The sequence below is a fragment of the Electrona antarctica genome (genome assembly GCF_951216825.1).
Source record: "Electrona antarctica genome assembly, chromosome: 13".
In the NCBI taxonomy this organism is placed as follows: Eukaryota; Metazoa; Chordata; class Actinopteri; order Myctophiformes; family Myctophidae; genus Electrona; species Electrona antarctica.
This window is the reverse complement of record NC_136794.1, coordinates 17,010,265-17,028,319: the sequence shown is the minus strand read 5'-3', so window position 1 is coordinate 17,028,319 and position 18,055 is coordinate 17,010,265. Positions and strand designations below refer to the sequence as shown.

Sequence of the window (18,055 nt, the reverse complement as noted above, 5' to 3'; positions counted from 1 at the left end):
TATAATATAATATAATATAATATAATATAATATAATATAATATAATATAATATAATAGCTTCATAAATCATAATGTGATCAAAACAATTGGGTTATGTTGTGTGTGTCTTTATAAGTTCAAAGCAGTTGCGCTGCGCAGAATTCTGCCCCCAAATATCTGACAGCGAAGTGAGAGGTTTGTAAACATTGCACATCCTGGACTGTACCAAAAGCAAGTGGGTTTAGAAGAAAAACAACACCTCTAATTTTGTGGTGCTTGTGGAGAGACAGGTTTAATTTTTTGGCTTCAAGCTTCGAATGAGCCTGTAATTTTCTTATAAACAGGTATAGGGTAGTAGCTGCAAGCTTTGTTGACTTTGTGGAGGAAGGCTTCGCAGACACATTAGTGTTAACATGGAGACGTCCCCACCCCCTTCATATCAGGAAGTGCACTCTTCGTATTCAGTACTGTGAAATCAGCTGAGTCGGAGGCTCCCACCCCGTTGCGCTATTATGACTGTCTCTCGGATACATACCGAGGATGTACAGCTGTTCTTCACCTGACGAATAACGAGTTGGTTGCTCGTTTTTATGTCCACGATAAATGACCATCGGATATTTGAATGGGATTATCTGACTGAAGTGCTCGCCTTCGGTGAGTCATGTTGATGATGCATCATCTATATAGCTAAACTGTTGTTGACCACCACGCCATTACACTTTGTCCACAGGACTTGTCATTTTTGATGCGTAGATTTGTTTCATCATTCAGAGAAATTACAAATTACTCATATAGCATTTGAATGGTGAGCTATCAGAATACCGCGAGTGTGTCCACTATAATGCAGCGCATGTTTCAATATGGTGAAGTGTTATTTGTGTTAGCCATGTATACAGTGCACTTGCTGTGGTGGTCAATAAATACTGGCATAAACTGAGGTCGACATCGATTTTCTCCTGTACAGTATGTGCGCTATACTACTGGTACTGGCACATAATAAAGCCCTGGATTGCAATAGGCTACTCATGGAGGCCAAAGCCAAGATAGTCAGTGTCATGATTTGGCAGTCTTCAGTGATGTAGGTTAAAATTACTGTACTGTATATCACAGAGACGGCCACGGGTGACACATTTAATAGGGAAACCTTGAATAAATGAGTCTAGAAAAACACAATGAATACAGATGCTTATAACAGGTGTACTGATGATACAATTAAGACATTATCATTATGTTACTGTATGTATTGTGGCATGTAAATAATTCTGATCATGAACAGTTGACCTCGATTGTGGATCAAAAGAGAAAGATCCAAGTGAGTGATATTAGGGTGTTATGGCACATAGCAGGAGTGTAAAAAAAGGGAAATGGTGAGATGAGTCATCCCTCACAATATTCACTAGTTGGCAGGTGCATGTTTTGAGCACCAAGACAATGGTACAGGCCTGATTCTGAATGCTTTTCTCTTATGTTGTGAGTGAGGGCCTTTTTCACATTTATCCTATGATGACATTTCGGTCCTGATGGGAGTTATTGCTTCCAGGATAACAGTGACCCTGTCCACAGGGCACGAGGGGTCACTCAGTCACTGAAAGATTTGATGATGATTATGAAAATTATGTGAACAGTACAACATGTCCCATATGGTGAGTGCAATGCGAAGACAATGGCATATGATGTCTTCACATTGCAATCACCATATGGGACATGTTGTACTGACATAATGTTAGACATTGCTCCCCACCACATCAACAAAACAACCAAATGAGGAAATATATTTGTGTTACTTAGAATAGTACAAATACGGTACCACAACAACTTTATTTGTTTAACTTTATGTTATTTATAATCTCTCTCTTTCTGTGTGTGTGTGTGTGTGTGTGTGTGTGTGTGTGTGTGTGTGTGTGTGTGTGTGTGTGTGTGTGTGTGTGTGTGTGTGTGTGTGTGTGTGTGTGTGTGTGTGTGTGTGTGTGTGTGTGTGTGTGTGTGTGTGTGTGTCTCTCTCTCTCTCTCTCTCTCTCTCTCTCTCTCTCTCTCTCTCTCTCTCTCTCTCTCTCTCTCTCTCTCTCTCTCTCTCTCTCTCTCTCTCTCTCTCTCTCTCTCTCTCTCACACACACACACAGCATTATTATCAGTATCACCCATGTTGACATTAGCAGGAAGTGAAAGTGTTTATCTTTCTTCTTAGTTCTTGTTCTACTTAATTTGTTTAGACCACAGTTTGATTTGCATTGATAATCTCAACGTTTTCTTTTTTTGCTCGATGTGTCATCACAATCCTTACTAGGTAACATTTCCAGGCTCTGTAAATCATCAATAGTTAACTGTACATCATGCCTGATTGCAATATTGTTATATGCAATGTTGGTCAATAGAAGCTGCACTAAGCTCTCTCTCTCTCTCTCTCTCTCTCTCTCTCTCTCTCTCTCTCTCTCTCTCTCTCCAATATGCCATTTACTGTATGTACTCCCCTTGCCCAGGCAGCAACTCGATGAGGCAGAGCCTTTCTCTTAGCACGTGTTTTAAGGGTTGATGACAAAGCCTCTCTCAGCTCAGCTACAGTCCAGATGTCCAGGCTGTCTGTATGACTGTAATGATTAGAGTTCTAGTGCTCTAATCCTCTCTGTTCATCCACAGATCACAGCCTCTGCCATGTGTATTAAAAGTTGGAGGATATTGTATCAAATCTCCAACTCTCTACTCACTATACAGTTTTTCACTTGGATTACGATGAATCTTTTTGAACTGCATTCAGGTTGATACAGTACATACTAGTGATTATGTGACTTTAAGGTCTCCATTAGGCATTTAATCAACATGAATCACCACCTTAGCCTAATGCCCCGCTCCAGGTGATGGTACAGAACATTGAGGCGCAAAAGAGCTTTATTTTGGGAGAAGCCTGATACCTTCAGTCATAGTTGGCCTTATACAGCCTCACTGAACAGGTCTGAGTGTGTGCAGCTGTGCACTGCTGTCTGATATTTTCTGTTGTAATTACTGTTTTGTATTGCTGTCACTGTGTTGTCGTCATATGTTTTATTGTATGACAGCAAAACGGGTGCAAAAGTGTATCAAAAATGTATTTGTAGGTACATTTTGAATTGTTGTTTTTTTAAATATCAAAAACAGAAAATAGCATATCTATACAAGTTCAAAATACATCACTTCAGCTATTATTGCTAGTTTTGCACATGTCTGTTGTATTACAAAGAATAACATAGCTTAAGTGGTTAATCACCAGGCTAATTGATTTTAAATATTTTAATTGTATTTTTTTTGTTGCCTTTTTCGATTATTCAATTAAAAAAGGAATCAATAGAATAATTGCAAAGAAATTAATCAGTAGTTGCAGCCCTAGTAGTGACACATACCTGTACAGTGCCATAGAAAGGAATATCCCCTTGTGGGACAATAAAGTCTAAAGTCGGTCCGATTTTAGTTCTTGCATCAACCCCAAGGCATCTCCCTATTTTGCATGCAGGATGCAACAATCCTTGTTTGTGTTATCCTAGCTTAGTCACAGCTTGTTTTTTTCCTTATGGCAGTGCATGCAGTGTGCTCTACTATTTGTGTGTGTTTGAAGGACTCCTCCTTCCTCTGAATGAGAGACCGGTCAGCCAGACAAGACCTGGCTGACCCGGCCATGAATGAGAACTTTGTCCCCATTGGCCATGGGTTTGTGTCAGTGAACAGTACAAATTGGCTAATTTTGTTTTCTGCAAACATCCCTCAGATGCAACAGGCAACAGACATAGACAGTGGTGGGGAATTGATACTTGATGATACTTTGATAAAACCCCTCCTCACGTTTGTCCCATTCTCAACCAAGATCTTTGCCTCACCTGCTCCTCCCCAGACGTATTATTCGGAGCATGCTGGGACGAGACTGATGCATCATGGATCCTGAGGAGCTAGAGCTGCAGAATGACTATCGTTACCGTAGTTACGGGGCAGTCATCGAAAAGGCGTTGCGAAACTTTGAGTCCTCCACTGAGTGGGCCGATCTCATCTCATCCCTGGGCAAGCTCAACAAGGTATAGTTCATAACCTTCAGCTCCTCGTGACATTCTTCAGGTGGATTATTAAGTCATTAAACTTGAATGAAAGTGCTAAAATGCAATCATTTCAATGCATATTTACAATTGTGAGAACGACTGTTGCAACTTGCAGAAAGAGTACCAAAAGCAAAACATTCTGCAACAGTTCAACAAACTGAAACCAATGTTTCATGACTACAAACAATTTATTTCAAGGATTAATTAGACAAGCTTTAAGTACAAATGTGATTCATGAAATCTTGCCTTTTTTAGTTTGTAACTCAATGAAGGCTTTGTCAAACAAAACATTATTGTTTCATGATTAAAGTTTATTATGTTCTCCCATGTGTTACTGACATTCCCTTTTGGTACAATTTCAGAAAAATGGGTATGAATTGCCTCATTATTTTGAACAATCTGTATTCTGTTTTGAATGAAGTTTGGTGTATTTTTATTACCATGACACAGTAAAATCCTGTGAAAATGTAATGCTGAGTGTGTAAAAAAAATACCCACATTTGTACATTCTGAGTTGAACACTGAGTTGAACACTTCAATTAGAGGTGTGGACTGTGGATAGACATACAGTATTCAACATCAAAGTTAAGGTCCTTTCATATGGGCAGCGATTTAACGTGCCTATAGTCCATTTACAATGAAACCTGCGTTTATTTCTGTACGCGCAGAGAAGTCGAGGGGCAACAACGCAAGCGTACTTACGTGGGCACGGTCCCGTGAAATTGTCGTGTGGGTGATCGTTTCGTGCATATGCCCGCGACTCACCAGACCTGGATTCTGTTTAGCTTTTCTTTTTGAGTGGTGTAAACCACTCCTACAACTGGCTTTGTTAGTTTACGTGTCTGTCTGTCTGTCTGTGCTCAAAAAATGAGCACGGTTGCTATGGTCACCCAGTTCACACGGGTGTGATTTCATTACGTCAGACATTACGTCAGACCACAGCTGATCAGTCTATATAAGACCTTACACCACTCAGTTCACACGGGTGTGATTTTTATTTTTTTTACGCTTGCGTTGTCACGCCTCTCTTGAGCAGACCTGGAGCAGACCTGTCGTTGATCCAGGCGACAATGTGTGCATTAATCACTGCCCGTCTGAAAGGACCTTTATATGTTGACGTATTAGCTCAAGTTCTCTAAAATCATAGGGTAGTTGTTACTTCATACAGTATGCCACCTTGTAGTACATTCTCTCCCTCAACAGCAGTTCAGTGGTCAGACTTTGGACAATACGTTTACCTTTATGTTCACAGAGTTTGTTTTGGAGTGTCACATATGTGTGGATTTGTAAAGAATGATAGCTTACAATGAAGAATGTGAGGAAGGGATAATGAACAACTGTTCTTTACTCTGATGAAGACTCATTGAAACATTAGTCAGACAACTGTGCTCTAGTTTCTTTTTGGAGATTCTGATGTAGATAATGAGCAAGCTAGATTTCCAGAGTAGTTATAAGTCAACATATATTGTGTGTGTGTGTGTGTGTGTGTGTGTGTGTGTGTGTGTGTGTGTGTGTGTGTGTGTGTGTGTGTGTGTGTGTGTGTGTGTGTGTGTGTGTGTGTGTGTGTGTGTGTGTGTGTGTGTGTGTGTGTGTGTGTGTGTGTGTGTGTGTGTGTGTGTGTGTGTGTGTGTGTGTGTGTGTGTGTGTGTGTTTTTCTTATTCCAATGGAGGATTTTACTGTAATGGCTGGAATTGTAAAGTTACTATTTCTTTAATTCTTCTCTCTTTCCCTCTTCATCTGTGTCTCTCCCTCTCTCTCTCTCCTTCTACCTCTCTGTCTATCTGTCCCTCTCTCTCTTTCTGTCCTCTCTCTCCCCATTCCTCTCCCTCTGCATATCAGGCACTGCAGAGTAACCTTCGCTACTCCCTCCTGCCCAAGAGGCTGATCATAGGGAAGCGTTTGGCCCAGTGCCTGCACCCAGCCCTGCCCAGCGGGGTGCACCTCAAGGCCTTGGAAACCTATGAAATCATTTTCAAAATCATCGGGACAAAATGGCTGGCAAAGGATCTGTTCATTTACAGGTGAGAAAAGAGGGAACATATCTGAGACTGAGTCTGTGCAGTAATTTTACTCTGGGATATGGGTCTAATAGGGTCCATGATGTTTACACTCTCAGAGGTAAATTAACTGGGGATTTCATTGTGTGGCTAGTGACGTGTCTGTGCACCAGTGTCTCTGTAGGACTGATTACAACAATATGTTGTGTGTGTTTAATTTCCTCCTTTTAGCTCAGGATTGTTCCCATTGCTGGGCCATGCAGCGATGGCCGTGAAGCCTGTCTTATTGACGCTGTACGAGCGTTACTACCTCCCTATTCAGAAGGCCTTACTGCCCAGCCTCCAGGCTTTCATAACAGGACTACTGCCAGGACTGGAGGAGGGCCTGGAGGTCTATGACAGGTACATTCTAACTCTCTTTCTCTCGTTTCTCTCTCTCTCTCTCTCTCTCTCTCTCATTTCTCTCTCTCTCTCGCTCTCTCTCTCTCTCTCTCTCTCTCTCTCTCTCTCTCTCTCTCTCTCTCTCTCTTCCTCTCATTTCTCTCTCTCTCTCTCTCTTCCTCTCATTTCTCTCTCTCTCTCTCTTTCTCTCATTTCTCTCTCTCTCTCTCTCTCTCTGTCTGATTTGATGGCAGACTCCTATTACTGTATATTCTGCCTTATGACATTCATTTTGTTATTTAATATGTAAATGTTTGTGTTGTTGGTTGTAAGATGTTGCATTTTGTACTGCTGCTATCCCTTGTAAAAGAGATCTTGTATCTAAATTCCACCTGTGTAAATAAAGGTCAAATAAACACACACACACACACACACACACACACACACACACACACACACACACACACACAATCTTAACTCTTAATCTGTCATCCAACAGAGAACCAAAACATTTGATATTCTACCAGACAGCCAGGTGGATTAATTATTTGCATTATACCTTGTTTCAACTTCTCACCCTTTTGTCCTCCCAACTCAGGACTGATGCCTTGTTGCTGAAGCTGTCTGTGCTGATGGGCCAGCAGGTGTTCTATGGCGCCCTGTGGGGCAGCATGCTGGTCAGCCCCCTTGTCCGACTGCCTGCCTCTCTCTTCATTGTCACACACTTTGACCATATGGCGCTCCCGCACCAGCAAGCACAGATGCTGGGTTATGAACACCAACTTGTGGTGAGTATCTATCTATCTGTATCTGTATGACACTGTGTATGTGTGCTTGTCTCTCTGTGTGCGAGCTCTAAAAAAACACACAGGAATAGTAAACGTTTTTAAAAAGGGGTTTTAACAGGTTTTGTGCCCCAGACATCTTTAGAATTACACCCGTAGGAGGCCCATGACGTCCGGGGGACGTCTTAAGGTCTTTTTTAATGATAGAAAACCGGATCGCTAAAATCTATTTTTTGACAGAGCCGTTGCTAGGCAACGCCTGGTGGACATGTTTCGGGCATGATGTGTTTGGGTGAGCGGTGAGTCGCTTACCACCGACAAAACTGTCTCTCTCCATTTTTTTTTACGATATTTTTTTATGGCTTTTTTGCCTTTATTTGATAGGGTACAGTAATGTGACAAGAAAGGGTGGGGAAGACTTGCGGCAAAGGCCGACGGGCTCGGAACTCGAACCTGCGGCACGCCGTCAGCCTGGATTACCTCTCCATGGTTTTGAACGGCAATGTTCTGTTTGGAATATTAACGTTCTAAATTTACAATTTACAATTTACAATTTAGGCATTTAGCAGACGCTCTTAATCCAGAGCGACTTACATTAGGCAGGAACAAAAGTATGGGAATACATCACATGTATAAAATGCATTTATCAAGAAACATGCGTAAGCTAAGAACGTAACTAGAACATATCTATATAATGACACTATACATATTAACTATACATATATACTATACTATGCTATACATATGTAGGCTACTATGATGTGCTATGACTATATACAATACAATTATTGTGCTGTCTACATGACATGCTATAAGTCTGTTTCAAATGCTATCTAAGTCTAAAAAGTGCTATCTAAGGGGGTAGGATAAGTGCTATGGGCCATGATGGAGTCTGAAAAGGTGGGTCTTCAGACTACGGCGGAAGATTGGGAGTGATGCCGCAGTTCTGACTGCAACGGGGAGTGCATTCCACAGTTTTGGGGCCAGAAGGGAGAAGAGTTTGGGACGTGTGGAGCGTTGGCCCGGCGTTTTTAGTGAGGGTACTTCCAGCTTTCCTGCGTTGGCTGATCTGAGTGCGCGGGAGGGTTTGTAGGGTTCAATCATGCATGCTTGCAAGATAAGAGAGATCAGACGAGGCAGCGCCAAAAAAAGGTTTTACAATTTACAATTTAGGCATTTAGCAGACTCTCTTAATCCAGAGCGATTTACATTAGGCAAGAACAAAAGTATTTTAAAATCAGAGTGTCCTCGGTCAGGTCTCTCACCTCAGTTTGTCTCCATCTTTCCACAGGTGAAATCGGTCTGTCTGTGTCTGCAGGACACTAATGTCTTGGTCCAAAGAAACACATTGGAGATCCTCCTGTACTTCTTCGCCTTTGCTACTTGTGAGGTGAGTGTGCACGCACGCACGCACGCACGCACGCACGCACGCACGCACGCACGCACGCACGCACGCACGCACGCACGCACGCACGCACGCACGCACGCACGCACGCACGCACGCACGCACACACACACACACACACACACACACACACACACACACACACACACACACACACACACACACACACACACACACACACACACACACACACACACACACACACACACTTTTTCAGATTCTTACTCTACTCTCTGTGTCTTTGTAACTCACTATCTCCAATTCTGGAATCCTGTTGTTGTCCCAGAACCCAAAGGTGGCCAGAATATCTATGAGCGATGAGGACATGGTCAGCGTGGTCTCTGCAGCTTCCCTCACGCTGCTTCGCCGAGACATGTCCCTCAACAGACGGCTCTACGCCTGGCTCCTAGGTAGAGCTCATTGCCGTAAACGATGTGGTGGAATGTTCTGAAGTTGGCAACACATGAGTGGTAAAACGCGCTAAACACTAGATTGAGCAGAGAGCTGGTGCAGCACCAACACATTGTGAGCGGTCTGGATATGTCATCATAGCGACCCTGTTAATTGCTGTGTTGTCATTTAATTGCATCGCAGAAGCCATTAATTACTGTAAAGGAGACACAGCCAGTATTTTGGAGCGCCGTGTTGTGAACTTATAGAACGGCAATCTTCGCTGCTTATGAGTGACACTGTAAAATAGGGAATTAATTCATGAAAAAAGTTAAACACAAATAGAACATGAAACGTGTCTGACCTTTTTTGCATTTAGGCATGGATACAAGGGGCGACATGGTGGCTCCACACTCGAGTCTCTCCAACACTAAAGAGGAACACATGACCTTCTATTTCAAAACATACTCGAGAGATCTACTTGTGCAGGTAACACACACACACACACACACACACACACACACACACACACACACACACACACACGACACACCTCCCAAATTAGTATAATTCCCTTTTTTCCAATTTACACAAAAATATAAGATCTTTCTTTCTTAAAATATAAATGTACAGTTACAGTTCACGTGTGTGTGTGTGTGTGTGTTCTACCTGTTTGTCCTGTGTACCTTGTGTGGGTGTTCTTATGCAACTCTCTCTCTCGTGCGGTGTGTCCTCAGGCTTTGATCAACATCTTGAAGATGAAGGATGTGGAGGCTGACCCAGAGAATGTGATCAGTTACCTCAGGCCCTTCCGCATTATTATCAGCCTGCTGGATAAGCCAGAGATAGGTAATGAGCTAAACGAGGTTTAATATGTTCTCTACTACACTGTTTCTCATTCTGTTTCCTTTATATTGTGTGAACGTAGTGTGGCGTATCGTGTCACGCACCAAAAATAGTAAGCTCATGTGTTGCAGCATTGCTATTTTAGTTGCACGAATCTGGCTTTAATAACAAATAATACAATTAAATAGACTGTTTTATGTTACGGCTATATTGTGTGAACATCTAGACCCCAACGTGGGAGGTGCGGGTCAGTGCAAGAAAACGTACAAAATAATAAAATAAAAAAAGAACCTTCAAAAGAAGGGACTGCACACTGTTGTCCAATAAAGCAAGTCATCCTGCATTTCAAGGCTCAGGCCTTGTTATTTATTGTCAACTACCCTTTCTTTAGAGCGTGTTTGTTTCCGGATGCTTTGTGGTCTGTTCACACAGCCATGTTGCTGTGATATTTCTCCTTAGGCCCGGTGGTTCTGGGCAGTGTGCTGCTGGAAGTGGTGAGAGCGTTCTACAACTACTGCCGAGAGATGCTGGGAAAAGACCTGATCAGTAGTGCTGGGCTCAGCGGAAACCATCTGGCTAGGTGTGTGGGGGGATTGGTACATGCGGGAAGGGCCATACTGCCATTAACCCGTTTTGACCTGAGATCAGATTCTAAAAATGTCTTCTACATCCTGACAGTTTTCTGAAAAAGCTATGTTTCTATGTCGTTCTTCGATTTTTCAAAAAATAGCAGACCTACAAGCTCGTAGCGCGCCACTCGGTGGCGCGCTATGAGCTTGTAGATCTGCTATTTTTCAATAGCTAAAGCATAACAAAATGCTAACACCAAAAGGGGTTCCCGCCCAAAATGGGTTAATACATGCCATAGTCTAGTCATAGCTTTGGCCATATATTGTGCTCAAACTTAAGGCCTATTCATACTCCAGCTTTAGGTGATAAGGTGATTACCGAAACGACTGTTACTAAAAACAGAGAGATGTGTTTGGGTGAGCGGTGAGCCGCTTACCACCGCAGCGTGACGTCATGTCGTAGTTTTCTGTGGTCACCTTATCTAAAACTGGAGTATGAATTGGCCTTTAGACACATTAATGGCTTTATTTTGGATGGGCACTAGCCCCTCCTATATTCAGCTATTTGTGTAGATTTTCGTCTTACACAAACATTAAATTCCCATTGACAATGAATGGAGAAGTTTAGGTCATAGTGTCTGAGCAAATCGGCTTAGTGTCTATTTTTGTCTTACACAAACATTGAATTCCCATTGACACTGAATGGAGAATTTTACGTGATAGTGTCTGAGCAAATAGGCATAGTGGCTATTTTACGTCATGATGATGTACAATGACACATAGGTGTGATTTTTGAATGGTGTAAACCACTCCTACAACTGGCTTTGTTAGTGCAGAAAAAATGAGCATGGTTGCTATGTTCACCCTGTTCACCCGGGTGTGATTTCATTGAGTGGTGTAAACCACTCCTACAACTGGCTTTGTTAGTCTGTGCAGAAAAAATGAGCATGGTTGCTATGTTCACCCTGTTCACCCGGGTGTGATTTCATTACGTCAGACATGATTTCATTACGTCAGACAGGCTATATTACACCACTCAGTTCACACGGGTGTGATTTTTAGACTTCAATTCAATGTTGGTCGAACACAATTGATTGGTTAATAATTAATGGATGTTTGATTTTCATTCATACATCTTTTCTTGTCAGTTCTGTCTAGTCTAGTATACAGTGAATAATTAATCAGAGGGTCTAAATATGCCAGACCACCGGTATCTGATTGTACTTGCAAAAAGTTTAGTTGGGCTTTTGACGTTTTGTTGAAAGAATACTAAAGGATGCAATTTGTCTTCTGTTGTCTTGAGCAGTAAGATGAAGCAGAATAAGAATGCGTCGGAGATCATAAAGACGGTAAATATGCTGGTGAGCTCCATGAACAGTGAGTACCTGTGGGACTACATGACTCGACGCTACTGCAACTCTCTCAGGTGAGTCGCTGTGGCCAGTTGCCACCAGAACACATTTTATCTCTATGCACAGTGCACACACGCCATTTTGGAAAGAATTCGGGCCCCTTCCCTACTTCCTTCACACTTCACAGGCGTTACCGATCAGCGATTGTTTATTTATTTGACAGGGACAATGCTCATCAATCAACACGTCAGTTTTCACATCCATGTAAATGGGCCAGGGTTAGCCAGAAGCTAATTTCCATCTGTAGTCCCTGAGCATGCTCCTCTTACAAATGATCATAAAACTATCCATACAAAAACACATACAATACAATACAAGGACAAATAAACATGGTACAGGGGACAGTCACAGAACAACTGCAGAGTGATGTGAGAAGTGACACCAGTGATAAATAGAGCTGATAATTACTCATGATTAGCCACCTCTTAAGGTAAAATTCAAATAGTTGGAGGTCTCTCTTACTTCTGTAGGGAGACTATTCCAGTGATGGGAGGCTCTAATAGAGAAGACTGGACCCCTTAAGGGTTCATTTGGTTCCATTTGTACACTCTCAGAGTTATGGAGGTCCTTGAAATTAAAAGTTTGAGAACCACTGTACACAAAATGGAAAAGAGCCTCAATGATTATCATCGGTAACACCTGTGAAGGACGTAGGGAAGGGGCCCAGAATTAGGAAGAGTTATTCTGTGTGCATATAGCCTATTACAGTCAACTCTGACAATACCTTTGCTGTTCTTGTGGCCTTGCTCCGCAGTGGCTCGGCTGATCCACCAACGCCTCCTCACCAGGACCGCAGCCACCCTGCTCCCTCTGTCACGGAGATCTCCACGCTCATCATATTCCTGATGGACATTATACCTCTGGTATGCATGCAGAACATGCAATATGCAGTGCACCATTATGTAAACATTCGACAAATGCACTACAGTGAGTGCAAAATGTTGTCTGACTTCACCAGGCCTGTACACCAAAACACTACAAACCTGCAGGTCGCTCAGTTATGTAACTTTTCTTATTTTCTATTTTGATTGTGCTAGCAGCTAGTGTGTGACCGTTTTGTTAAATGTTGTTTGTATACACGGTGTACATGGCCAATAAACTATTTCTGATTAATAAAATATAAAAATGAATAATACATTTATTAGCACACAAGGCAATACTATACAGCAGCGGTTCCCAAACCTTTTTGGCCATGCACCCCCAGACCCCCTGTTACCTCCCGACCTAGCTGGCGCACCCCCCCACGTGGAAATAAAAATCACACCCGTGTGAACTGAGTGGTGTAAGGTCTGTCTGACGTAATGAAATCATGTCTGACGTAATGAAATCACACCCGGGTGTGATTTCATTACCTGGCTTTGTTTGTGCAGAAAAAATTAGCATGGTTGCTATGTTCACCCTGTTCACCCGGGTGTGATTTCATTACGTCATTACAACAGGGTGAACATAGCAACCATGCTCATTTTTTCTGCACAAAAAAGCCAGTTGTAGGAGTGGTTTACACCACTCAAAAATTGCATAAGCTATATAGAGACATATATTTTATATATATTCACATATATGCACATATATGAACCTGAATATGGCATATATATGGATCATAGGCTATATTCTGCATATACAGTACTTGCCATATATTGGTATAATATTTTAATATATTTAAAATAAAACATAGCACAACAATTAGCCTTTTCATGTCACGCACCCCCTAGAAGGTGCTCGCGCACCACAAGGGGTGCACCCACCCCTGTTGGGGAACCACTGCTATACAGGTATGCTTTTAACGTTTTTAAAAACATCCACGGATTGAGCCAACCCGATGTCATGGGGTGTCTTCAGCTCCCATGTTTCTGGTTATCGTTCCACATTTCTGCATGTGTGTAACTGCATGTGACTGATCTGTGTGTCTTCATCAACAGGAGCTCCATGCTGACATCCAGTCCCAGTACCTCCCTGAGATGCTGGGATGCATGCTACGGGGCCTGTGCGCCCACATGTACACTCTGGACCTGGCTGACCTCACACAGGGACTGCGTGCATGCTTCAAAGTGCTGAGTAAGATCCAGATGCCCGTGTCTTACATCGATGTGGAGGCAGGATCGCACGGCAAAGACATGGAAGCCGAGGCTCAAGAGGAGACAGACTTACAAGATCAGGTTAGAGCAGTGATTCTCAAACTCAAACAAATGTTTTATGGCATGGCCCCCCTAATTGATATGTATTTGGCCTTGGACGCCATTTGAAAATAATTTGTGCTAGGGAGTAGGGACCCTCAAAAGAGAAGATTTGTCAAAATTGTTTCGAAAACAGCAGATCTGCTGTACAAGCTCTAATACGTAGCATCGCGAGCATGTAGAACAGGTATTCAGGCAAATCTATGGGGCTCAAGTGTTTAAAGGCCATATTCTATATTTAACTGTAGAGTGAAACGTTTTTAATCTAATAATATTCAAGCGATCAACAGAAAATTACCCAAACAAAGAATAAGCGGTTTGCATAGAGGTTACATGCAGTTAGGATGTACAGTACTAACTCTAATTTGAGTTACTAACCCTAATTCACATTTCTCCATAATTTAATTGTTTTCGGCAAGAAAGGGGAGAGGGGAGGCAGAGAGATAGCCTGGTGAAACCACTCCCCCTGCTGGACAACATTTGCATTCTGCCAGCAGGGAGAGTCTGGGAACTCTCAGGCAGAGATGATGTACTCCGGTCCAATTCTGTCCGGAGCGATATGAGGCCGCTAGAGGCGGGATCAACGCGACACAGCGCAAATGTAAACACAACCTAACAAGACTACAACTCGAAATTATTATGGAGATATCAAATGTTTGTCCCGCTGCTTCCGGGTTCATCATTTCTGCTTGAGAGATCCCAGATGCAGGCAGGAGGAGGGAACTGGTGAACTCAATACTGCCGCAATCTGGCGGAGTCAGGTTAGCAGAGAGAGGGAGTGCAAGGAGAAAAACTGGAAATGAAAACAAATTCAAAAGATATCTATACGTTACACACAGATTGGCTGAACGGTAAAGTGGCTTGTACAAACAGCTTGGTAACAGCTGCTTGTTAGATCAAGGTATTCTTTTTTGTGTTCTATCCAGGCTGAGGAGAAGAAGGGAGAGGGAGACGGCGGTGATGTCAGCCAGGTAAATGGTGGATGTGAAAATGGAGAGATGAACGGTGATGGGAGACAAGAGGCAGAGCCTGTGGACGGTGCAGAGTTCCCATCGCTCCTATCAGAAGACAGCGGATTGGGCATCAGTGCCTCACCGTCCGCGCAGCACCTCCTTCCAGCGGCGGGACCGGAGCCCGAGGGAATGGCGCCCACCAGGGAGGGCGAGGCCATGTGGAGGAAGGGAGGCAGTGTGGACACCATGGCCCACTATCTGCAGGACATCCTGGCCTTCATTAATACCAGGTGAACCAAATAAAACCAGTTCAATATAGACATAACATTCATGTATACACAGACAGAACAATGAAATGTTTTGTTGCAAGTATGTTACTGTTGATAATAAATATAATTAAATATGAAGAAAAATAAATCAACATCAACTAGAAAAAGTGCCCCTCGGGGCACAGGTCTCCACCAAGCCAGGTCAGGTTGTGGCCTCCTGGTGGCGCTATAATAGGCCAATGTGAAAAGGGTGCCATTTCTTCATACGCCTTTGATGGCAATTGGATGATTTGAGGGATTTTGCATTTTGTTCCAAAAATGTGTTTTGCAAAAATCAACCTGTTGGTGGCGCTATAACAGGCCAACGTGAGAAAATGTGAGAAAGATTTCACGTAAATTGCATGCTGCGTTCATGATTTGAGGCTTTTGTTCAAAATGGGGCAATCTTGCAAACTTTGAAAGCCAATTATAGCCAATTAGGATGGAATATGAAATATCAGACAGATCGGACTTGAGCACATGACTATAGAGATACTGTGTAACGATTTGTGAGATTTTTGGACAGAATCTGGAGGAGTAATATCAAAAAATGTGTTTTACAAAGGTCGGCCTCCTGGTGGCGCTATAAAAGGCAGATGCGGAAAATGCAGGTCAAAGGTTTGTCCTTGGCCTCTAGGGAGTGTGCATGCAACGTTTCACGCAGATCGGTGCAGTTTTAGGTAAAAAATGTGAAAAGCTGCCTCATGGTGGCGCTATAACAGGCCGTTCTGGAAAATGTGGGGCAGAGGTTCATCGTTGGCATCCAGGGACGGAGTGCAAAACATACTCTCTCCCCATGCCTTCGGCCTGGTGGAGACAATAACTTGAAGTTACCGTAAATGGGCTGTTTAATTACGTTTTCACATTTTCCGCCCTCCATCTCAGATACCTGCTGGTTCAGGTGGAGGACACCAGGGCTCATGAGGATGAGCCGCAGGCCGACCTTCTGGATCGGAAGCCCTCGTTCACAGCCATGGGGGGTAGAGAGATAAAAGACAAACTGGCTGGATTATTCACCCCTAACAAGGCGAAGCTCCACCCTGAACCTGATGCCCACCTCGTAGAGATTGCCATGGAGAAGAAGAAGGAGCGTTGTCGTGCAACGGTGCTGGACTGGGGGGCAGGTTACATGCCCCGCGGCAGGGCAGAGATCTCCGAGGCCTGTCGACAGGCCTTCACTGCTACCTGCCACCTGCTGCTAGAGTGCACCACATTCCCAGTGTACTTGAGTGAAGACGAGAGCATGGCTCTCTACACGGACATGTTCGGTAACACAGGTCAGTGCAAAGGCTCATGCCACCTATTGTGCACTTTCTTAAATGACACAAGGACATCTACATTTTTGCCAGGTGCTTGAAAAGCACCTGGACTACCACTACTGATGACCATAAAGACGACATTAGTGGCGACTTTAGTGACGACCTAGTAATGATTGGCTGCCTCCTAGCGACCTTATTAGCGACCTAGTCATGGCTACCTCCTAAGCCAATGATATCCTGTACGGCATAAAAACCCATACTCTGAACTCCGCAACGTGGAGTGAGTGGCAACAGTAGCTAATGTTATGAGCTAGAGGACAACCATAACAAAACGCAGTGAGTGAACCAACAAAAGAACGCCGTAAACGAACGAAAATGGGCGCTACAAGAGCTTGTTGCACCTGGCAGTTATGACAGAGTCATTCTTGTTTTTTTCTATTTTGTTTATTTCTTCCCTACAGGTAGTGATGTGGGCAGCTTGCCAGAGTGGCTGAGGTCTTTGATGACTCTGTGCTGCCTGTCCCGGGACTACGTGATACAGCACACCGCGGTGGCCTCCCTGTTGGAACTCATCAACCACTCCCAGTCCCTGGCCCTGGTGATCGAGGACAAACACATGCGATACCAGATGTCTGACACCAATCCCCTGAGTGGTAGACTCCAGATGGTCACCGTGCCACCCATTTACCCTGCGATGCTCAGCGCCATAGAGGAGGACACAGACTTCTACCAGGTCAGAATACTGCTGCCTCACAGGTCGCACTGGTAGAGACATAATGTAATAATAATAATAATAATTGTATTATGCTGTCTATCATTATCATTATCATTGTATATTTTTTTCTATCAACATTATTATTTTAAACTAATTTTTAAATGATGGCTAGTTCAGAGCAAAGATTTACATTTTAAATCTTCAATCTTCAATCTCAGCGGATGTCCCAGGTGCTGTGGAGCCAGTTGGACACAGAGAGGAGGGAACAGCACATCTCCTGTGTGGAACTCTTCTACAGACTTCACTGTTTGGCTCCCTCAGCAACCATCTGTGAAGACATCATCTGTCAGGCCTTACTGCGCAAAGACAAGGTATACAGACACACGCACGCACGCACACACACACACACACACACACACACACACACACACACACACACACACACACACACACACACACACACACACACACACACACTCTCCCACCTGCTTTTGAGTATTTCACTATGTGCTCTGTATAAAACGAGCAAATGCAACTACAGTACGTACCTCATGTGATGTGATGTGCAAACAACCCTGAGGGATGTGGACGCTCTGTTATGTCTTGTTTGTCTGCTCCAGGCTGGGAGGCTGGAGGCGCTCCACCGCTTTTCAATTCTGTGGCATCTGACCCGGGAGATTCAGACCAACAGGACCATGTCCCACAACCGCTCCTTTGACCGGTTAGTACTGCATACAGTTGAAATACTAGTAGGGAAGTGAGAGACGCAGGGAGACATCCTTTGCTCGTTTAATTTCCTCCAGCTACACAATAAAATCCTCATAG

General features: G+C 43.4%; 1 protein-coding gene across 2 annotated transcripts in view; it reads left to right on the top strand.

Moving 5' to 3' along the window:
• The first annotated feature begins 455 nt into the window (after positions 1 to 455).
• Positions 456 to 18,055, top strand: part of dop1b (DOP1 leucine zipper like protein B) — a 32,079-nt gene continuing 14,479 nt past the window's right edge. Inside the window, exons 1-18 of one of the 2 annotated variants that reach the window (XM_079518286.1) lie at positions 456 to 634; positions 3,837 to 4,014; positions 5,876 to 6,057; positions 6,265 to 6,435; positions 7,013 to 7,202; positions 8,491 to 8,589; positions 8,891 to 9,014; positions 9,374 to 9,483; positions 9,732 to 9,843; positions 10,300 to 10,420; positions 11,716 to 11,835; positions 12,576 to 12,684; positions 13,741 to 13,977; positions 14,922 to 15,238; positions 16,142 to 16,533; positions 16,977 to 17,248; positions 17,449 to 17,601; positions 17,851 to 17,951. In XM_079518286.1, the coding sequence (XP_079374412.1) occupies positions 3,877 to 4,014; positions 5,876 to 6,057; positions 6,265 to 6,435; positions 7,013 to 7,202; positions 8,491 to 8,589; positions 8,891 to 9,014; positions 9,374 to 9,483; positions 9,732 to 9,843; positions 10,300 to 10,420; positions 11,716 to 11,835; positions 12,576 to 12,684; positions 13,741 to 13,977; positions 14,922 to 15,238; positions 16,142 to 16,533; positions 16,977 to 17,248; positions 17,449 to 17,601; positions 17,851 to 17,951 (2,948 nt within the window). In that variant the 5' untranslated portion in view covers positions 456 to 634; positions 3,837 to 3,876. Of the gene's footprint in view, positions 635 to 3,809; positions 4,015 to 5,875; positions 6,058 to 6,264; positions 6,436 to 7,012; positions 7,203 to 8,490; positions 8,590 to 8,890; positions 9,015 to 9,373; positions 9,484 to 9,731; positions 9,844 to 10,299; positions 10,421 to 11,715; positions 11,836 to 12,575; positions 12,685 to 13,740; positions 13,978 to 14,921; positions 15,239 to 16,141; positions 16,534 to 16,976; positions 17,249 to 17,448; positions 17,602 to 17,850; positions 17,952 to 18,055 lie in introns of both variants that reach the window. The other variant, XM_079518287.1, reaches the window with a different exon arrangement.